The sequence below is a fragment of the Mobula birostris genome, chromosome 18 (genome assembly GCF_030028105.1).
Source record: "Mobula birostris isolate sMobBir1 chromosome 18, sMobBir1.hap1, whole genome shotgun sequence".
Taxonomy (NCBI): Eukaryota; Metazoa; Chordata; class Chondrichthyes; order Myliobatiformes; family Myliobatidae; genus Mobula; species Mobula birostris.
In genome coordinates, this window is record NC_092387.1 from 37,438,565 (window position 1) to 37,457,842 (window position 19,278).

The window sequence follows — 19,278 nt, forward strand, 5'->3', positions numbered from 1 at the left end:
TCCTGATGTGATCCTTAATGATGGACCCTTGGTTTGGGAACAGTGATGTAAGTAAATACAGTAAAACTTGAAGTCCATAAGACCATAAGACCATAAGATATAGGAACAGAAGTATGCCATTCGGCCCATCGAGTCTGCTCCGCCATTCAATCATGGGCTGATCCAATTCTTCCAGTCATCCCCACTGCTCTGCTTTCTCTCCATTCCCTTTGATACCCTGGCTAATCAAGAACCTATCTATCTATGCCTTAAATACACCCAGTGATTTAGCCTCCACAGTCGCTTGTGGCAACAAATTCCACAAATTTACCACCCTCTGACTGAAGTAATTTCTCCACATCTCAGTTCTAAAAGGATGTCCTTCAATTCTGAAGTCGTGCCCTCTTGTCCTAGAATCCCCGACTATGGGAAATAACTGCCATATCTAATCTGTTCAGGCCTTTTAACATTGAGAATGTTTCTATGAGATCCCCCCTCATTCTCCTGAACTCCAGGGAATAGAGCCCAAGAGCTGCCAGACATTCCTTATACGGTAACCCTTTCATTCCTGGAATCATTCTCGTGAATCTTCTCTGAACCCTCTCCAATGTCAGTACATCCTTTCTAAAATAAGGAGCCCAAAACTGCACACAATACTCCAAGTGTGGTCTCACGAGTGCTTATAAAGCCTCAACATCACATCCCTGCTCTTATGTTCTATACCTCTAGAATACTATACCACTAGTCCTTTGTGTCTTACGTAAAGTTTATAAATATCTATTTATATATTGTGAACTTGTTTTTTGTCTTGATGCAGTTGGCAGTTCTGTACTGTTCCAATCTCTCAGGAGAGTTTAAAGGTCCCAAGTTAATCCCTTTTACTCCTGATCAAGGGAGGAGAGATGTCAGCCAGATTCTTGTCATTGATTTCCAGTTAATGACTCCTGGACATATTGTGAGATTGTTCTTCATCCTGATCTTCCTAAGGATCAAGAAAGATTTCATTCATTAATGGGACATATTGTTCCCCTGTCTGCCCGCCCCCCCATAGATTCTCCATTTCAAATGTAGTTTTTTCTTGCCCTATAAGATCAAAGACTGTGGAACTGTGTGAAAAATAGAGGATTTTCTGAATTTCTGCTTGTGATCCCTTTCCCAGAATGAATCACCTTGGAGGGAAGGGGGAGAATGTTGAATCTTTATCTCATTGCAATAATGTATTAAAGATTTATTTTGTGTTAATTTCAGGTATAACTGCAAAGAAGAGTTTCAGATTCATGACGATTTATTCAAAGCAAATTTTGCAGTTGGGAGGATTTCAGATAACCTGCCGGAACACCATCTGGTTCAGGTAAGTCAAACTAAATAAACCTGTGTTTCGGTGTAAATGTTGTGAGGAGTTGGGAGTGGGGGAGGCCTCTAAGACAGAGATTATAGGGTCACTGGATGCTGCAGGCATCCTCATAGCTGTAATTTTATTCTCCCCTTCAACATGTGCATTAAAGGCATTGAGCTCATCTGGGGGTGAAGCATCACTGCCTTTCATGAAGTTAGGCTTTGGTTTGTAGGAAGTAATGGACTGCAAACCCAGGCAGAGCTGACGTGCATTCGATTCCATCTCTAACCTAAACTGGAATTGACTTTCTGCTCTTAAGATAGCCTTTTGTAGGTCGTACCTGGACTTCTTGTATAGTTCTGGATCATGGGTCTTGAATGCCGCAGATCTAGCCCTCAGCAGATTATGAAACTCCTGGCTCATCCACAGCTTTTGATTTGGGTATATATGGTATATTCTCAAAGGCATACACTCATCCACACAGGTTTTGATGAAGTCAGTGACAACTGTGGCATATTCATTCAGACTCCAAGATGAATCCCTGAAAATTGTCCAGCACACCAACTGAAAGTAAGCGCTCCTCTGCCTCCCTTAACTGTACCTTCTTGGTCCTCACCAGTGACGCTACGGTCTTGAGTCTCTAGCTACACGCTGGGAGCAAAAGTACAGTCAGGTGATCAGACTTTCCAAAGTATGGTATAACAGTGGTCAAGTATGTTGGCTTCTCTGGTTCTGCAGGTGATATGTTGGTGGTAGTTGTTCAGATACATCTTGAAGGAGGCCTGGTTAAAATCCCCCACAATGATAGGGAAGGCATCAGGGTGGACTGTTTCGTGCCAGCTTAGCTCCTCCAGTGCCAGCGGGATGTTGGCCTGAGGTGGAATGTACAGCGCTACCTGGATGATGATGGAAAGCTCCCTTGGCAGACAAAAAGGATGACATTTGACCATTAGATGTTCCAGGTCAGGTGAGCAGCACTGAGACAGAACCTGCCACATCTGTGCACTATGATGGGTTAATTATAAAACATACTCCACCTCCTCTACCTTTAAAAACCAAGCTGTCCTTCCATTTGCTAAGTTAACAAATTTCACGTCACATGCGGGTGATAATAAACCTGGTTCTGATTCTGATTCTTTCCATTACGGTGAATAGTACAGGGTGTGTAGTACTGGAAAAGGATATTCAGTCCATTGTGTCGATACCAAGTGTTTGAGAGAACTGACAAATTCAGTTCCACAGCCCATATTTAACCCTATATTGGTAACAATTAGTTCCTTATATCCATTTGTCTACCGAGATATCCTACAGAAACTGAATCTATCACATCTGCAAGTGTTTTATTGCAGATTTTCATCACCATTTATGTGGAAATTAGATTTCCTCACTAATCCCTCTTGTTTTCTGGTCAATTCTACAAATGAACCATTTCTGGTTATTGACCCACCTTTTAAAGGATGAGTTATTTGCTGTTTGCTCTGAAGCAATTCTCATAATCTAGAACAGAGTTAGTTCCTTTTTTATCTTCTCCACTTTCTGGCAACCCATCCTAGTTGGTCACACATGTGAAACCTCTCGCGCTGTGTTCCATTCTGGTAAACCACGTTTTGACTTTTAAAAACAAAGCTTTTACAACCTTTCCAATATGGGTCACCCAAAATGTGCACAGTGCTCTGGCTGAGGCTTATCTAGTGATTTCTGAAGGTTTAAGATAATCTTGCTTTTGTAATCAGTGCTCCTGCTTACAGAGCCAAAAATCTTTCTGAACTGACATACTGCATGTGTAAGCATACACCTTTAGAACGTCCAATGTATTGTATCTAAAACAAAGGATTATCTTAGGTAGGCTCGATGAGTTGAGCTAATAGGGCCTTTTTCTTGTACAATTCTATGATTCTATTACTTGGCAGACAGTAACCCGCCATATTCCACCGATTGGCCATGATTAGATCTACTGGGATCCTGAGGGGTCATGACAGGGTAGAAGTGGGGAGGATGTTTCCCCTTCCGCAGGAATCTAGAACTAAGAGTAAAAGTTAAGGAGCCGCCTCTTTAGGACTGAGATTAGGCAATTAATTTTGTCTTGGGGTTTGGAGGTGGAAGAAGAGACCTTGAATATTCGTAAGACAGACATAGATGCTTAGTAAACGTTGCTCTAGTAGACTGTAATAAGGAGCTGGAGTTATAGACAGACCAACCATTATCTGAATATATGTCAGAGCAAGCTCAAAAGGCAAACGCTTTACTCCTGCTCTGAACTTGTACGTGTATCATACGAAGGGAGTGCTGCATTGTTGGAGGTGCTTCATTTGGATGACTCCTTTCACTAAAAAACATGTAGTAAGGTAATGTGGGATTCCCCAGTAGCAAATAAACTGAGAATTCAAGTGTGGATGTTCTGATCAACACTTAAAAAACTGCTGTAGATATAAAGGGAAGCCCACCAGAAATTGGTGACTTCCCTGGCTTCTGGCATGAATACAGGCTTGACTGACTTATGAGTTGCTGACACCTTTAGGTCCAGAATGAGCTAGTGGGTGGTATTATACTGGCGGCTGTTCATGTGTTCCAGGCAGTTTTCAGTTCCATTGTCTATAGCATTAGTTAGGGCAGGCAGAGCAATGACAGTGTAATACCACAGTCTTCAAGGTATAGAAGAGGTGGTTGAGGTGAAACCTTTCAGAGAATAGGTATGTAAAAGGTGGTGGGGAGAAGGGAGGAGGAGAACATTGTGGGAATTAACACAAAACATCAAAGAAATTGAAACATTTGTTTGCCCCACATTGTTTTATCCCTTTGTGTGATATCTGGGTTTTTACATTTTCCAGGCCATTATACATGTGCTGGATCTTTGAGAAAGCTAACTAGGTGGTTTCACCCCCTCTTTCCAAATCGTTATGAAGTCCATAATGAATTTGTTTCCAGTGTTTTACAAATCCCCCCACCTCTCTATTTCCGGAATGCGATGTTGTCTGTCTTTAATCAATTAACTATACCAATACATAAGTTATAGCATGCAATGTGTGGTCATTACCAGACAGTTCCATTTAAAGTGTCGCTGCCTTCGTGTGCCAGATGACTGTGAACTTCTTCATTGTTCAGGTGAGATACTGGAGAGCAACAGAAGCATTACCATTAGGATTGGCATGGTAGTTCAATGTAAATCTATTATCATACAACCCTGATTCATTTTCCTGCGGGCATACAAGAAACACTATAGAATCAATGATGGATTGTTCCCAACAGGATGGGCAATAAACCAATGTGCAAAAGACAACAAACTGTGCAAATACAAAAGAAAAAGAAAAACCAATAATAATAACAACAAATAAATAAATAATAAATATAAAGAACATGAGACGAAGAGTCCTTGGAAGTGAGTCCATAGGTTGTGGGAACAATTCAGTGATGAGGCGAGTGAAGTTATCTCTTCTGATTCAAGAGCCTGATGGTTGAGGGGTAATAATTACTTCTAAACCTGGTGTTTTGTGTCCTGAGGATCCTGTACCTTCTCCCTGATGACAGCAGTGAGATGAGAGCATGGGTGGTGGGGGTCCTTGATGACGGATGCTGCTTTCCTGCGACAGTGGTCCGTGTAGATATCTTCATTGGTGGGGAGGGCTTTACCCGTGATGGACTGGGCCATATCCGCTACTTTTTGTAGGCTTTTTCATTCAAGAGTATTGATGTTTCCTTACCAGGCTGTGATGCAACCAGCCAATATACGCTCCACCACACATCTATAGAAGTTTGTCAAAGTTTTAGATGACATGTCAAATCTATGCAAGGTTTTTAAGAAAGTAGAGGTACTGCCATGCTTTCTTCGTAATGGGATTTACATGCTGGACCCAGGACAGATCCTTTGAAATGATAACACCGAGGAATTTAAAGTTGCTGACCCTCTCCAGCTCTGATCCCCCAATGAGCACCTCCGGTTTCATCCTCCTGAAGTCAACAATCAGCTGTAGTTCCAGTGAACCGGGTTCAATTCCTGTCAATCTCTGTAAGGAGTTTGTATCTTCTCCCCGTGATTGCATGGGCTCCCTCCGGGTATTCCAGTTTCCTCTGACATTCTAGAGGTGTACAGGTTAGTAGGTTAATTGATCATATGGGTGTAATTGGGCTGGGAGGGCCTGTTACAGTGCTGTATCTCTTTTAAAAATAAAAGTCTACCTCTCAAATGTGAAATAAGATTTCTATCGTTGCTTCTCATTATTGTGAATTGTTTCTCATTGATGAACTTGGTTGCTCTTCATTCTGAGAGGCAGTGCCCCTTTAAGAGTAGAGTCCATGGTGTGTATCTGCATGTTTCTGTGACTGTCACTGAGTCACTGCACACCAATTGAAATCAAGCTTCTGAGTGATGAAGCAGCAGGTGTTGATAGACTGTCTCAGCATTTAAAGGCTTTGCTGATTCACCATCATGTATATTAGTGATTGGATTCTGTACCATCTCCAGCATCTCTTAGAGTCACAGCACCACTGCAATCTGACATGCATAATAGAAGGCAAGTGGGGTTACAGCTCTGTACATCCTGTGAGAGGCCTTTACTCAGATCCAGGCCTAAGAGTAAAGGCATTGATGTGAAATGTTAACAGTTTCTTTCTCTGTGGAAACTGCTTGACCTGCTGAGTATTTGTAGCATTTTCTGTTTCAATATCTGACAGCAAAGCATGCTGGCATAATTATGAATGTTGTTCTATTATGAATGATCTTGTCTCTTTAAATGGAAAAGTCCATCACGCCCCTCGTCCTTGAGCTGAAGTCTGTCGGAGTTGCAAGCTCTCCAACAAGATATTCCATGTTTGTAAAGAGAGCTCAATCGAGGAGGTGGCTAAATTCCTCCATGGTGTTTAAGGCAATAGAAACAAAATAACTTGGGATTTTACTCAGATAGTCACCCAGGAAGCATGAGTTTAAATGGAAAAAAATAATTTTATAAAGTAGATCAGATTGTAATATAAATTTCAATGTAGAATAGTGGAAGAAATGTTGGATGTGACCTGATGAATGGATTAAAAAGGGACAAATGATGTTCCGCATGGTTATTCTGACACTCTGTTGTAATGTCTACAGTTTTACGTTGGATGGCTATGAGTGTATGAGGAAACAATTCTCTACCAGTGTAGCTACAGCACATGGTTATGACAACACTCGCAACACACTGGAGGAACTCAGCAGGTCAGGTAGCATCCGTGGAAAAGATCGGTCGACGTTTCGGGCTGGAACCCTTCGTCAGGACTGTAGGGGGACGGGGCAGAGGCCTATAAAGAAGGTGGGGGGAGGATGGGAAGGAGAAGGCTGGAAGGTTCCAGGTGAAAAACCAGTAAGGGGAAAGATAAAGGGGTGGGGGAGGGGGAGCAGGGAGGGGATAGGCAGGAAAGGTGAAGAAGGAATAGGGGAAAACACAATGGGTAGTAGAAGGAGGCAGATCCATGAGGGAGGTGATAGGCAGCTGGGGGAGGGGGCAGAGTGAAATAGGGATAGAGGGAGGGAATTACCGGAAGTTGGAGAATTCTATGTTCATACCAAGGGGCTGGAGACTACCCAGACGGTATACGAGGTGTTGCTCCTCCAACCTGAGTTTAGCCTGATCATGGCAGTAGAGGAGGCCATGTATGGACATATCTGAATGAGACTGGGAAGCAGAGTTAAAGTGGGTGGCTACTGGGAGATCCTGTCTGTCTTGGCGGACGGAGCAGAGGTGCTCGATGAAGCGGTCCCCCAATCTGCGTCGGGTTTCACCGATGTAAAGGAGGCCGCACCGGGAGCACCGGATGCAATATCCTTCCCACCCTCCCCCCACCTTCTTTATAGGGCCCCTACCCCTTCCCCCTTCAGTCCTGACGAAGGGTTCCAGCCCGAAACATCGACCGATCTTTTCCACGGATGCTGTCCGACCTGCTGAGTTCCTCCAGCATGTTGTGAGTGTTGCCAGCATCTGCAGATTATTGTGTGTGCATGGTTATGAAACTGTACAGAACTGAGGGCCCTGGGTTTGATCTGCGTTTATTCCTGCTTTTTTCCTGACTGGCTCCCCTCCACCTTCTAACAAGTGCCCCCTCTCCTTTTCTCTTCTGTACCTTCCCCCCTGCCTAATTCTCTGTTCATTTACCTCATGCCTCTGCTATCAATTTCACTTCCAAATCCTGCCCCTCAGTCCACTTACCTCTGGATTCAGATTCAGAATCAGGCTTATTCTCACTGGCAGATGTCATGAAATTTGTTGATAAAGTGGCAGCAGTACAATGCAATACATGATAATATAGGAAAAAAAGAAGTAAATCAATTTCAGTAAGTATATATATGTGCATTAAATAGTGAAATTAAAAATAGTCCAAAGACGGAAATAATAATATAAAAAAATGGTGAAGTATTGTTAGTGGGTTCAATGTCCATTTAGAAATCAGACGGCAGAGGGGAAGAAGCTGTTCCTGAATCGCTGAGTGTGTGCCTTCAGGCTCCTGTACCTCCTTCCTGATGGTAACAATTGAAGAGGCATGTCCTGGGTGATGGGGATCCTTAATAATGGTTGCTGCCTTTCTGAAACACCACTCCTTGAAGATGTCTTGTATATTATGGAGGCTAGTACCCAAGATGGAGCTGACTAATTACAGCTTTCTGTAGCTTTTCTCGATCCTGTGCAGTAACCCCACCATACCAGACTGTTATGCAACCGGTCACAATTAGATTAGATTATGAGAACACTCATTGTCATTTAGAAATGCATATATTAAGAAATGATACAATGTTTCTCCAGAGTGATATCACTGAAAACAGGACAAACCAAAGACTAACACTGACAGAACCACATAATTATAACATATAGTTACAGCAGTGCAAAGCAATACCATAATTTGATGAAGAACAAACCATGGGCACGGTAAAAAGAAGTCTCAAAGTCCCCGAGTTGATCGACTCCCAAGTCCCCGATAGCAGGTGTCAAAAGAGAGAAACTCCCTGCCATAAACCTCCAGGCATCGTCAACTTGCCAATGCCTTGGAAGCAGCCAACCACAGCCGACACTGAGTCCGTCCATCGGAAAACTTCGAGCTTCCGATCAGCCTCTCCGATACAGCCTCCCGAGCGCCATCCTCTGCCGAGCGCCTTTGACCTCGCCCCGGCCGCTGAAACACGCAAAGCCGAGAATTTCGGGGCCTTCTGCTCCGGAGATTCTGGTTACCACACAGTAGCAGCAGCAGTGAAGCGGGCACTTCAGAAGTTTTCCAGATGTTCCTCCATGCTCTCACGGATGTCTTCATCAAGTCAGAATTGTGCACGGTCCCCTACTTGACAGATAACAGACATCACCACAGAAGCGGCCGTGCACGCTGCCATCGCTCTCCATGGTACACAAGTAAAAGTTTTTGAGTGTCTTAGGTGACAAACCATACCTCCTCAAATTCCCAAACGAAATATAGTCACTATCTTGCCTTCTTTATAGCGGCATCGATATGTTGGGACCAGGCTGGATCCTCAAGATCTTGACACCCAGGAACTTGAAGTTGCTCACTCTCTCCACTTTGCTTCACTCTGAGAATTGGTTTGTGGTCCTCATTCTACCCTTTTTGAAGTCGATAGCTCTTTGGTCTCACTGGTGTTGAGCGCAAGGTTGTTGCTGTGACACGGCTCAACTAGTTGATACATCTTGCTCCTGTACGCCCTCTCATCTCCATCTGAGATTCTACCAACAATGGTTGTGTAACTCTCGGTTCGGCTAGTGGCTTAATCTAGGGGAAGACAGCCCTCGGCCCAGTCAAACTTAAGAAATCTTGTTTGGGTGGATGCTGCGTGATGTGTCCCCTGTTACAAATCAGTACCACGAGATAACAAACAGTACACAATATGCGATTAAATGATTGAGCTTTATAATTCTTAATTTGACTATATGGTTAGTAAAGAAACAAAAGAAAGAAAAGGGCCCATTCTCATGAAACAGTCTAATGCGCAACGTTGGAGCTCACAGTTCAGTCCACTGGTTTCCTGTCGACTCCTCTGAGCGTAGCCCACCCTTGGACCCTCACTCTGAGTCCACTCCATCCGGCGGTCTACCAGCTCTCTCCACTTGCGTCTTCTCTCCTCATCTGTCCTTGGCAAAAGACCACGAAATCCCTGCAACCAGATCCACAAGAAAGACCAACATCCCTCTCATTGGATAGCCCCACGTGCCAAAGCCCCGTTATCTCTAGTCATAATCCAAACGTTGATGCTACAGAGAAACCTTTGCATTAGTAGTGAAATCTTACAACGCGTTACAGTTGTATCATCAGCAAATTTATAGATGGCATTTGAGCTATGCCTAGCCACACAGTATTGGATATAGAGACAGTAGAGCAATCGGCTAAGCACACACTCTTGAGGCGCACCAGTGTTGATTGTTGGCAAGGAGGAGTTATTAATACCAATCCGCACAGATTGTGGTCTTCTGGTTAGGAAGTTGAGGATCCAGTTGCAGGTGGAGGTACAGAGATCCAGGTTCCGTAGCCTATCGATCAGGACTGTAGGAATGATGGTGTTAAATGCTGAGCTATAGTCAATGGACAGCATCCTGACATGGGTGTTTGTATTGTCCATGTGATCTAAAGCCATGTGAAGAGCCGTTGAGATTGTGTCTGCCATAAACCTATTGTGGAGATATATAAATTGCAATGGGTCCAGGTCTTTGTTGAGCTAGGAATTGATTCTGGTCATGACCAACCTCTCAAAGCATTTTGTCACTGTAGAAGTGGTTCATTACTAATTTATCTTTCCATTGTGTTACAGGGAAAATATTTCATGGTTTGTGACATCTATAGCAAGATAGATGTCTTGAACACTGCGGGCAGCCATGGAGTGCCCAATTTCAGGCAGGCCAAGGGGAGCTACCCAGTGTTTGGAATGGGCCAGCCCAGTCTTAATGGCTTTAAGAAGGTTCTCCAAATATTTCAACGGGAAGGTTATGAGGTCAGAGACCACCTTTGTTTTATTTGTAATCTTCTTGGTTCTGTGGGAAAAAAATTCAAATTCCTGTGTTATTTTTTGGAAGTATCCCCATTCTGTACAGGAATTAGCTTTCAGAGCTGTTTTCTGTTTTGTCTCAGCAGATTTGTAGGTGAGACTGCTTTAAGATAATGGGTAGCGAGTTCATCTTGCAGTAACATGAAAGGAAATGGGACTACCTCGGGGTTAAAATGAACACTAAATGAGTAACTTAAGTCAATGATCTGAAGTTAAAATCATGTCGAACTTTCTTATCAAAACTAACTTATTCCGTACAACAGATCTCGAACCCTGAAACTATGATATTCCTTTCTTTTAAAACCCAAGCCTAATTACATTTTAAAATTGTTCCCTCTTTTCCTCGTCATTTTGTTGGTATCCAATATTTTGGCCTTTTCCTTTAACTTTGCAGTTTTAAACAGACCAGGATGGAGGTGATTAGGTAGTTTCTTTTTAAGTTTTTGTGAGAATCTGTGACTGCAAGTGGCCTTCATTGATTTTCTGCTAATTCTTATATGACATAGAAGGAGTCTATTTGGCCAGTTCAACAATGTGGCCACAGGAGATGAGCAAAAAATTGCTGTGAGTTCAGAATAAGTCTAACCATTGTCTCCTTCTACTATAGTTGTGAAGTTAGGCAATAGAAAGATCCACATCAAATTGACCCATGTTTCTGGTTGGATCCCAAGCTTCGTAACTTACAGAAGACAGGCAATTCTGTCTGATGACCTGGCCAATCATTTTTCCCAGCCCATATGTTCATTGTTACATTGCTGTTTATTGGAGCTTGGTGTGCACATCATTGCTGCATTTTTGAGAATGCAACATTGACTACAAATATAATGTTTTTGGTCATGTAGAATTGGATCATCATGAAGATATGAAAATTCTGCAGAAATATAGCTTTCCCTTTTTAGAGATTAAAATTCTTTTCCTTTGCAGGACATTCTGTATTTCTGTGTTCGAGAGGAACCTGTGGTCTTTTTGCATGTGGAAAATGACTTTATTCCATATACACCCAGACGGAAAGAAAACCTTCATGAGAATCTTCACAACCTGGGGAGAAATGTGAAAGTGGAACAACTGGAGCTGAGCATCAGGAAGGAGGTAGAGTGGGATTGTTCACTGTAGTTAATGGTACGGACACATTTGGTCCAGTGAGTTCACATTGTCCACACATTTAGTGCTAAATTCCTGCATTTGGCCCATATCGCTCCAGGTGCATGTCTTTCATCTACCTTTCCAATCCAAGGACTTGTTAAAACTGTTGTGTTTGCCTGCAGCACCTTCCCTAGCACCTCATACAAATACTCACTACCCTTTGCTCTCTGTGTGGGAAGAAGTTGCCCTCAGGTCTGTTTTAAATCTTTTCTCTCTCACCCTAAGTCTTTGTTTTGGACCCCTTACCGTGGAGAAACAATTGTTACCGTCCACATCATTTATTTATTTAGAGACAGTGCGGAATGAGACCAACGAGCTGCCCCGCCTGGCAACCCACCTATTTAGCATGAGCCTAATCACAGGATAATTTTCAGCGAGAAATTAACCTAATAACTGGTATGCCTTTGGATTATGGGAGTAAGCCAGAGCACCCAGAGAAAACTCATGCTGTCGCGAGGAGAACGTACCCAGTACTTTCAATTGTGTCTTCACCAACAATAAATACATCTACAACTTAATGTCCTGACTCCTATACTCAGTGCCCAAGCTGATGAAGACCAGCGGGCTAAACACCTTTCTCAGCACTCTGTCTGCGCGTGATGCCGCCTTCAACGAATTAGGTACTTGTACCCCTGAGGCCCATTGTTGCATTACACTCCCTACCGCACTGCTGTTCATAGCGTAGGTCCTGCGCTGGTTTGACTTTTCAAAACACATCACCTGAATCTGTATTGGGATCCATTTGCCACACCTCGGCCTACTTCCCCAACTGATCAATATCTCCTTGCAATCACTGATAACCTTCTTCACTGTCAACAACAACTCCTTATTTTATGTCTTTTACAAACATGCTGGCCAAGTCTTGTGCATTCACATCCAAATCATTTCTATAAATAATAATAACACAAGTCTCAGAACTGATCCACTAGTCATTGGTCTCCATTCCAAAGAAACAACTCTCAGCCATCACCTTCTTCCGCCTACCCTCTGAACCAATTTTCAATCCTGTTTTGAAGCCAATCATTTCAGAAATGGGTATTTCAGTTCACTGACCTTCAATCATCTGTTTATTATTACCACATTTCTGTCAAAGCCTCCCAGATTCTGCCACTCACACAAACACACACCAGGGGTAATATATACAGTGACCAACTAACTCAGCGGTCCCCAAACACTGGGCCACGGACCGGTACTGGGCCACAAAGCATGTGCTACCGGGCCGCGAGGAAACGATATGAGTCAGCTGCACCTTTCCTCATTCCCTGTCATGCACTGTTGAACTTGAACATAGGGTTGCCAACTGTCCCATATTTGCCGGGACATCCCGTATATTGGACTAAAGTGGTTTCTCCCATACGGGACCGCCTTGTCCCGTATTTCCCCCGCTAAGGTAGATTGTTCCTATGAAACCTTTCGTGCTGAAATGGTGTAAAGCAAAGAAGCAATTACCATTAATTTATATGGGAAAATTTTTTGAGTGTTCCCAGACCCAAAAAATAACCTATCAAATAACATATAAAAACTAAAATAACACTAACAAATAGAAAAAGCAGGAATAATATGATAAATAAACAGCCTATATAAAGTAGAAATAATGTATGTACAGTATAGTCAGGAAAAAATCGGCACGTACATGCCTGCGCACAGAGGTGCCTGCGCAAGGCTTCATGGTCATGGTAGTCTTTCTCGGGGTAAACACAAGTGTCCCGTATTTGACTGCTACTTTTGTCCCTTATTTGGGAGTGAGAAAGTTGACAATCCTAACTGTAAAAGACATGTTGAGGTGAGTTTAACCTTACTTGAACCCCCCCCACCACCCGGTCGGCCGGTCCGCAAGAACACAGTCAATATTAAACCGGTCCGTGGTGCAAAAAGAGGTTGGGGACCCCTGAACTAACTTACCAATCTACACATCTTTGGGATGCGTGAAGAAACTGGAGTACCTGGAGTCAACACACACCGTAAAAGCAGATTGACAGACTTCTGCACAGACAGAACTGGAGGTCAGGATTGAAATTGAGTTGTTGAAGCTGGAGGTGCCACCTGCACCATCCTGTACCTCCATTGCTTGGGGTTTGAGAGAATTGAACAACTCTTCTAGTTCTGGGCTGTTCTCAAGACTCAATTCCTTGACACGGCCTTTTTGACCATGACAAAGTCCAAATACTTGGCATTCTCTCTGAATGTTGTACCTTGTGAATATCACACCTGTCACTTGTTGTTGGGAATTAAGTTTATATATTTCTTAAATTTTCAGCTTTACAGCTTTGCTCAGCTGAATGAAAATATCAGTTATGTCTATAATGACATAGAACACTTCAAGGACGAACCTCAAGCCATTTCTATCTGCTGTGAAGAGGACATCCATGTAACAGAAGAGGTTTATAAAAGAGCTTTCTTTACCAAGTCTTCTTGCAGGTATGGGGCACAATGACCATCTCAATTTTTGATTATTCTACTGCATGCAAGTGTGGGATATAGTTATAATAACAACAGCAACTGGGCTCCTGCACTCTCACTCAGAGAAAAGTACCAAATGGATAACTGACCAAAGGTTGAAACTAAGGATCCATGAATAGTTGAGGATATTTCTCGCAGTGTTCAATGGGACAAACAGCTGTTTTGTGCTAAGGTTATTTTTAGCTAGATGGAGCTCATTAAACTTTAACTTCCTCAGTTGAAAAGAACAGCTTGTCAGAAGCCCTATTGATAAAGGTAGTAAACATTGTTCTCTGTCTGATCGATTGTGAGAAAACAGCAAAGGCACATTTGATCTCGCGGTGAATCAATTTGGCCTCCTACGCGCGGAGGCCTCTCTCTCATCGCGCAGAATAGGCCCTTAGAGCCACACCACCCAGCAATCCCCAACAACCCTGATTAAACCCTAACCTAATCACGGGACAATTTACAATGACCAATTAACTTACCTGTTACGGCTTTGGACTGTGGGAGGAAAACATAGGACCCAGAAAAAAAACCATGCACTCCATGGGGAGGGACGTACATACTCCTTGCAGTGGATGCTGGGATTGAACTCCAAACTCCGATGCCCCAAGCTGTAATAGCGTCATGTTAGCTGCTGTATTACTGTGGTGCCTATAAAGTAGTTTTTCAACACTGTGCATCACCACCCACAATGATTTTGCAGCAAACGATCTGACTCTGCATGGCTTGATTTTGGTCCTGGTGGCCAGAGCCTCCTTTCATTACTTATTGTTTGAGATACAGCATGGAATAGACCCTTCTGGTCCTTCGAGTCACACCGCCCAGCAACCCCTATTTTAACCCTAGCTTAATCACGGGACAATTTACAATGACCAATTAACCTACTAGCCGGTACGATTTTGGACTGTGGGAGAAAACTAGAGTGCCCAGAGAAAACCGATGTATTCCATTGGGAGGACATACAGATTCCTTGCGGATGATGTCAGAATTGAACTCCTAACTCTAACGTCCTGAGCTTAATAGTGCCACACTAACTGCTATGCTTGCCCAGCGTGTACCTTTCTAACATGACTTAGTCAACATGTTTAATTGTACTACTCTGTTGCCAATCTTGGTCTGTGCATTTGTAACAAGCAACTCTATCCTTTTGGGTGGGACTGTGCCCAGAGCATCTGAGACATTACCGGAGAGTCTACGCCTGCTTTCATGAATGTTTAAAATGGGAAGAATAACAAATATGCTGGGATTTCTGCTCGCTTCTGATCTTGTTGAAATAATTGTGGAGGCTGTGATGGAGAAAAGAACTAGACTGGGAAAGGGCTCGTAACTGCAATGAAGCTGGCCCTCAGTTTAGTCACCACCTTGCTCTTTCTGTTCAAGCTCGTTCATGAAGTCTCACAATTGGGTAAGTTGTTGGTTGGCTGCAATAATTTAAAAAATATTCCTCAGTGCAGAACAGAAAAGAAGTGGCCATTTTAATGTGATGTAAAAGCCACAAATTAAGATCCAACGGCCTAGATAAAACAGCACCATAACCACTTGCACTCTGGGCTAGCCTGCCTTAGTGGCACAACCCAAGGATTGTATCCTAGCACCAATCCAATTTATTGATGTGTGGGTACACAAAGAGAAGGGATCAAAATTTGGACCCATGGTGTGTGTCTACAAATTCCATTTCACATATCTGATGGATACGTGCATAGTGCTGGTTCATTCTATTCATATTGGAGAGAGTAATGGCAAGCATGTAATGAATATATGGAAGAATTATGCAGAACAAGCAACCATGATTAGATTGCTGCACTTTGGTCTATTGAAAGCGTGTGGATACTGAGATGCAAAGAACCATTCCTGACAGTCAGCATTAAAGATTTACAATTACGAGGTCCAGCATTATAAATGGGGGATGCACTGAAGCTTGGTACACATGGCAAATTCTCCATGGCTAAATGTCTTCCTGTCATTGCACATCAAAGGGCTAGAACCTGTGCAAAAATCCCTCCAGTATCACTCGTACAACACAAGGAAATTAAAAACTAATGTCAAACTTCTTCAAAGTAAATTGTTCAGGAAGATCGCTATTCACAGTGCAATGATGTATGTCCATCCTGCATAACATATTTTGCACATTTTCCTGAATATATTTTTCAAAAAAAGTGTCAGTGCTCCAACTAATGTTCTGTCTTAACCTTGCATGAATAAACATCAGTTCAGCAGCAGAAGTGCACATCCCCGCCAACAATGCTATTTAAAGGGATCATAAACTTTCAGGTTAGTAACTAATTGATTTCGGCAGGAAGTTGATACAATTGTGTAAAGGCTTGGCACTTCCTAGAGTCCTTTTAAAATAACTAGAATCATGCTCCAGGTGCCTAACCTACTAAAGCTTCCCAAACTGAGATAGTAGGCATTTCTTGTAGGAATCAGAATGATTGGGAAAGTGAGCAGAGGGCACAGAGCATGACAAGTTGGTGAAAGAGAAAGGGAAGTAAGGGTTTCAGCAGGAGGCCACACTTGCTCACTAGTCAAGGAAAAATTCTGCTACCTCAGTTACCTGTGTGGTATGTCAACGTTTCGGGAGGATTGTCCTTGCTGAGGTAAGCGTTTGGCCAAAAATGCAACATCTCAGAGCAAGGTGGAAAGAACAGTAAGTTTGGTTGCTGGGGTGACTGTGGGATAAACTTTGAAACATATTATTTCTGTACTAGAGGAAGTGATATTTCCAACATCTTGCAGACTCTATTGGCAGAAAGTGATAGGAACTATCAAGAGGCTCTGAAATGTTTCCATTCTCTCAACAGTTTGGTGTTGCTGAACTATAGATATGAAACAATGAAGGAGATTGATAAATTTCATTGCAGTGGTTATGTTGTCTTCATTCTGAGGCAGTCTGTTTATCCACCTGGATATCCATAAATACAACAAAGCCAAAGGTGGCAACTGTGATATGTGATTTATCTGCTGATGGTTGACCCTAACATTGGTGTGTGCTCCACCTCCGAGAAGAACAAAGGCACAGGTACTAATGCTCATCGGGAGAGGAAATCTGCCACCCTTACTCAGTATGAGCTATGCATGACCACAGACTTCCCATGATGGTTGATAATTCAATACTTTCTTGAAATGGCCTGGCAAGTTACTTGTTGTATCATTAGCACTATGTTGAAATGGAGAAAGAATGAAACTGGATGAACTCTCTGGAGCATTGATTTTGCATATGATTGTATTGCTTCCAGCCTAGTAGACGTTGCAAGTCCTTCTCATAAAGATCTGGGAACTACTGTCCAAATTTAAACAACTGTCCACAGTATAGTCAAGCAAGTATCTGATGGAATTGTTGTACTGTATAAGCTCGATTGCCAGAATATGGCAAGTGCACACGTGCTGATCTGTTGTGCAGTGAATTGACTGGACCTCCTACCCGTGCAGTACTTTCTGCCTTTTACATGTAGACTTTCGAGTGCACATGCTCTCATCTCAGAACCCTCACACTGTAAGTTGCTCAGCGTGTACTGTTACTAACAGGACTCAGTGAAAAAGTGTAATCATACCACTCCAAGCAACACACATCAAAGTTGCTGGTGAACGCAGCAGGCCAGGCAGCATCCCTAGGAAGAGGTGCAGTCGACGTTTCAGGCCGAGACCCTTCATCAGGACCACTCCGTTGTCTTTTTTGCTCTGTGCATGCGTAACATTTGGTGATGAGGATCAGAAGGTGAATGGCTGCCCCACTCCAAGCACCAAATCGATTCTGGGCTGCAACTATGGCATAACCAGCCCCTGGAAACCGGCGGCAGTGGGAAAAATTGCAATTACATCAAACTCCGCCAATTGTAACACCAGCGGCGAAGCTGGAGGAAGCAATGATGCCAAGCTGCCCCTCATACACTTGGGAGAATTTGGGCAGAGATAATTTGATGCTCTCCACCTACAGAATGAATCTGAGCTGACAGATGTATTTGAGGCTATGGACTATGTTTGGAGGACACAAGACAATGTCTTTATGGCATGCTTCAGGTACTCACAGCTGCAGCAGAGCCCTGATGAGAATGTAAATCATTTGATCACAAGACTGACCCTAGCAACACAGGAATGTAAATACAAAGATATTCTTCAGAGCCAATTCGAAACAGTGATACTTATCCACACGTTGATTGTTGGAATCCAAGATGGGCAGACACAGGAGAGCCTCTTGTCCGAAAAGCATGATTTTCCTGGGGCAAATCATGCTCCACAGCTCACCACCAGGAGGCAGTCAAGAGAGGCTTTATGCAGATTCAGTCCCCTCCCGAAAACGTCAATGTTTGCCAGTGGATACAAGCAGTCTGCAGCCTCCACAGAGATCATGTAAGCCTCGTGAAAGTCATTCCCAATGGTCCGATTGCAAGCATCAAAAGACAATTTGCTGGTTCTGTCAGAAAGTATGGCATCCTAAGAAGGTGTGCTTCACTAAGCAAAGTACCAATGGAAAATAGCAGAATTCAAACATACAGGGTCAGCTGTTACCTTGGTAAGTGAATTATCCTTATGCCAGATTCCATAATTCTGAATGCCAAATTTGGTGCTTCGGAGCTACACTGAAAATAGCATGGATGTGTGTAGCGTCTTACCAAGGTAACAGCTGATCCTGTATCCAGTTCAAATTTCACAAGCTGGTTGTCCACTGTGAGTGTAACCAAGTAAGGGATCCCTGTCATGGTATTGGAAAGTAGTGCCCACTTCATCATTCTGGCCATCTCCTTGCGTAGAGTAGACGTTTGAATTCTGCTGTTTTTCCATGGCATTTTGCTTAGTGAAGCACACCTTCTTAGGGAGTCCTATTTTCTGACAGAACTATTACTTATTGTCAGATATGATGTGGCCATCGCTGAATCATAGCTGAAGGATGGTTACAGTTGGGAGCTGAATGTCCAAGGTAACACATTGTATTGGAGGGATAGGAAGGTTGGCAGAAGGATGGTGTGGCTCTGCTAGTAAAGAATGACATCAAATCATTAGAAAGATGTGACATAGGATCAGAAGATGTTGAATCCTTGTGAGTTGAGTTAAGAAACTGCAAGGTTAAAAGGACTCTGGTGGCAGTTATATACAGGTCTCCCAACAATAGCTGGGATGTGGACCACAGGTTACAACAGAAAATAGAAAAGGAGTGTCAAAAGGGCAATGTTATGATAGTCGTGGGAAATTTCAACATACAGGTCGATTGAGAAAATCAGGTTGGTAATGGAGCCCAAGAGAGTAAACTTGTTGAATGCCTACGAGATGGCTTTTTAGAGCAGAGGATGGGAGTGGTGTCCTCTTTTTGTGGGTAATAGTCATAGTCATAGTCATACTTTATTGATCCCGGGGGAAATTGGTTTTCGTTACAGTTGCACCA

At 43.1% G+C, this 19,278-nt stretch overlaps 1 protein-coding gene across 4 annotated transcripts in view; it reads left to right on the forward strand.

Annotated features, from left to right (window-relative positions):
- LOC140212061 (paladin-like) overlaps positions 1–19,278 on the forward strand; it is a 288,234-nt gene that overhangs the window by 79,386 nt on the left and 189,570 nt on the right. For all 4 annotated transcript variants that reach the window (XM_072282528.1, XM_072282529.1, XM_072282526.1 and 1 more), the window contains 4 exons: positions 1,228–1,330; positions 10,080–10,259; positions 11,238–11,402; positions 13,714–13,874. In XM_072282528.1, coding sequence (XP_072138629.1) covers positions 1,228–1,330; positions 10,080–10,259; positions 11,238–11,402; positions 13,714–13,874 — 609 coding nt within the window. The remainder of the gene's footprint in view (positions 1–1,227; positions 1,331–10,079; positions 10,260–11,237; positions 11,403–13,713; positions 13,875–19,278) is intronic.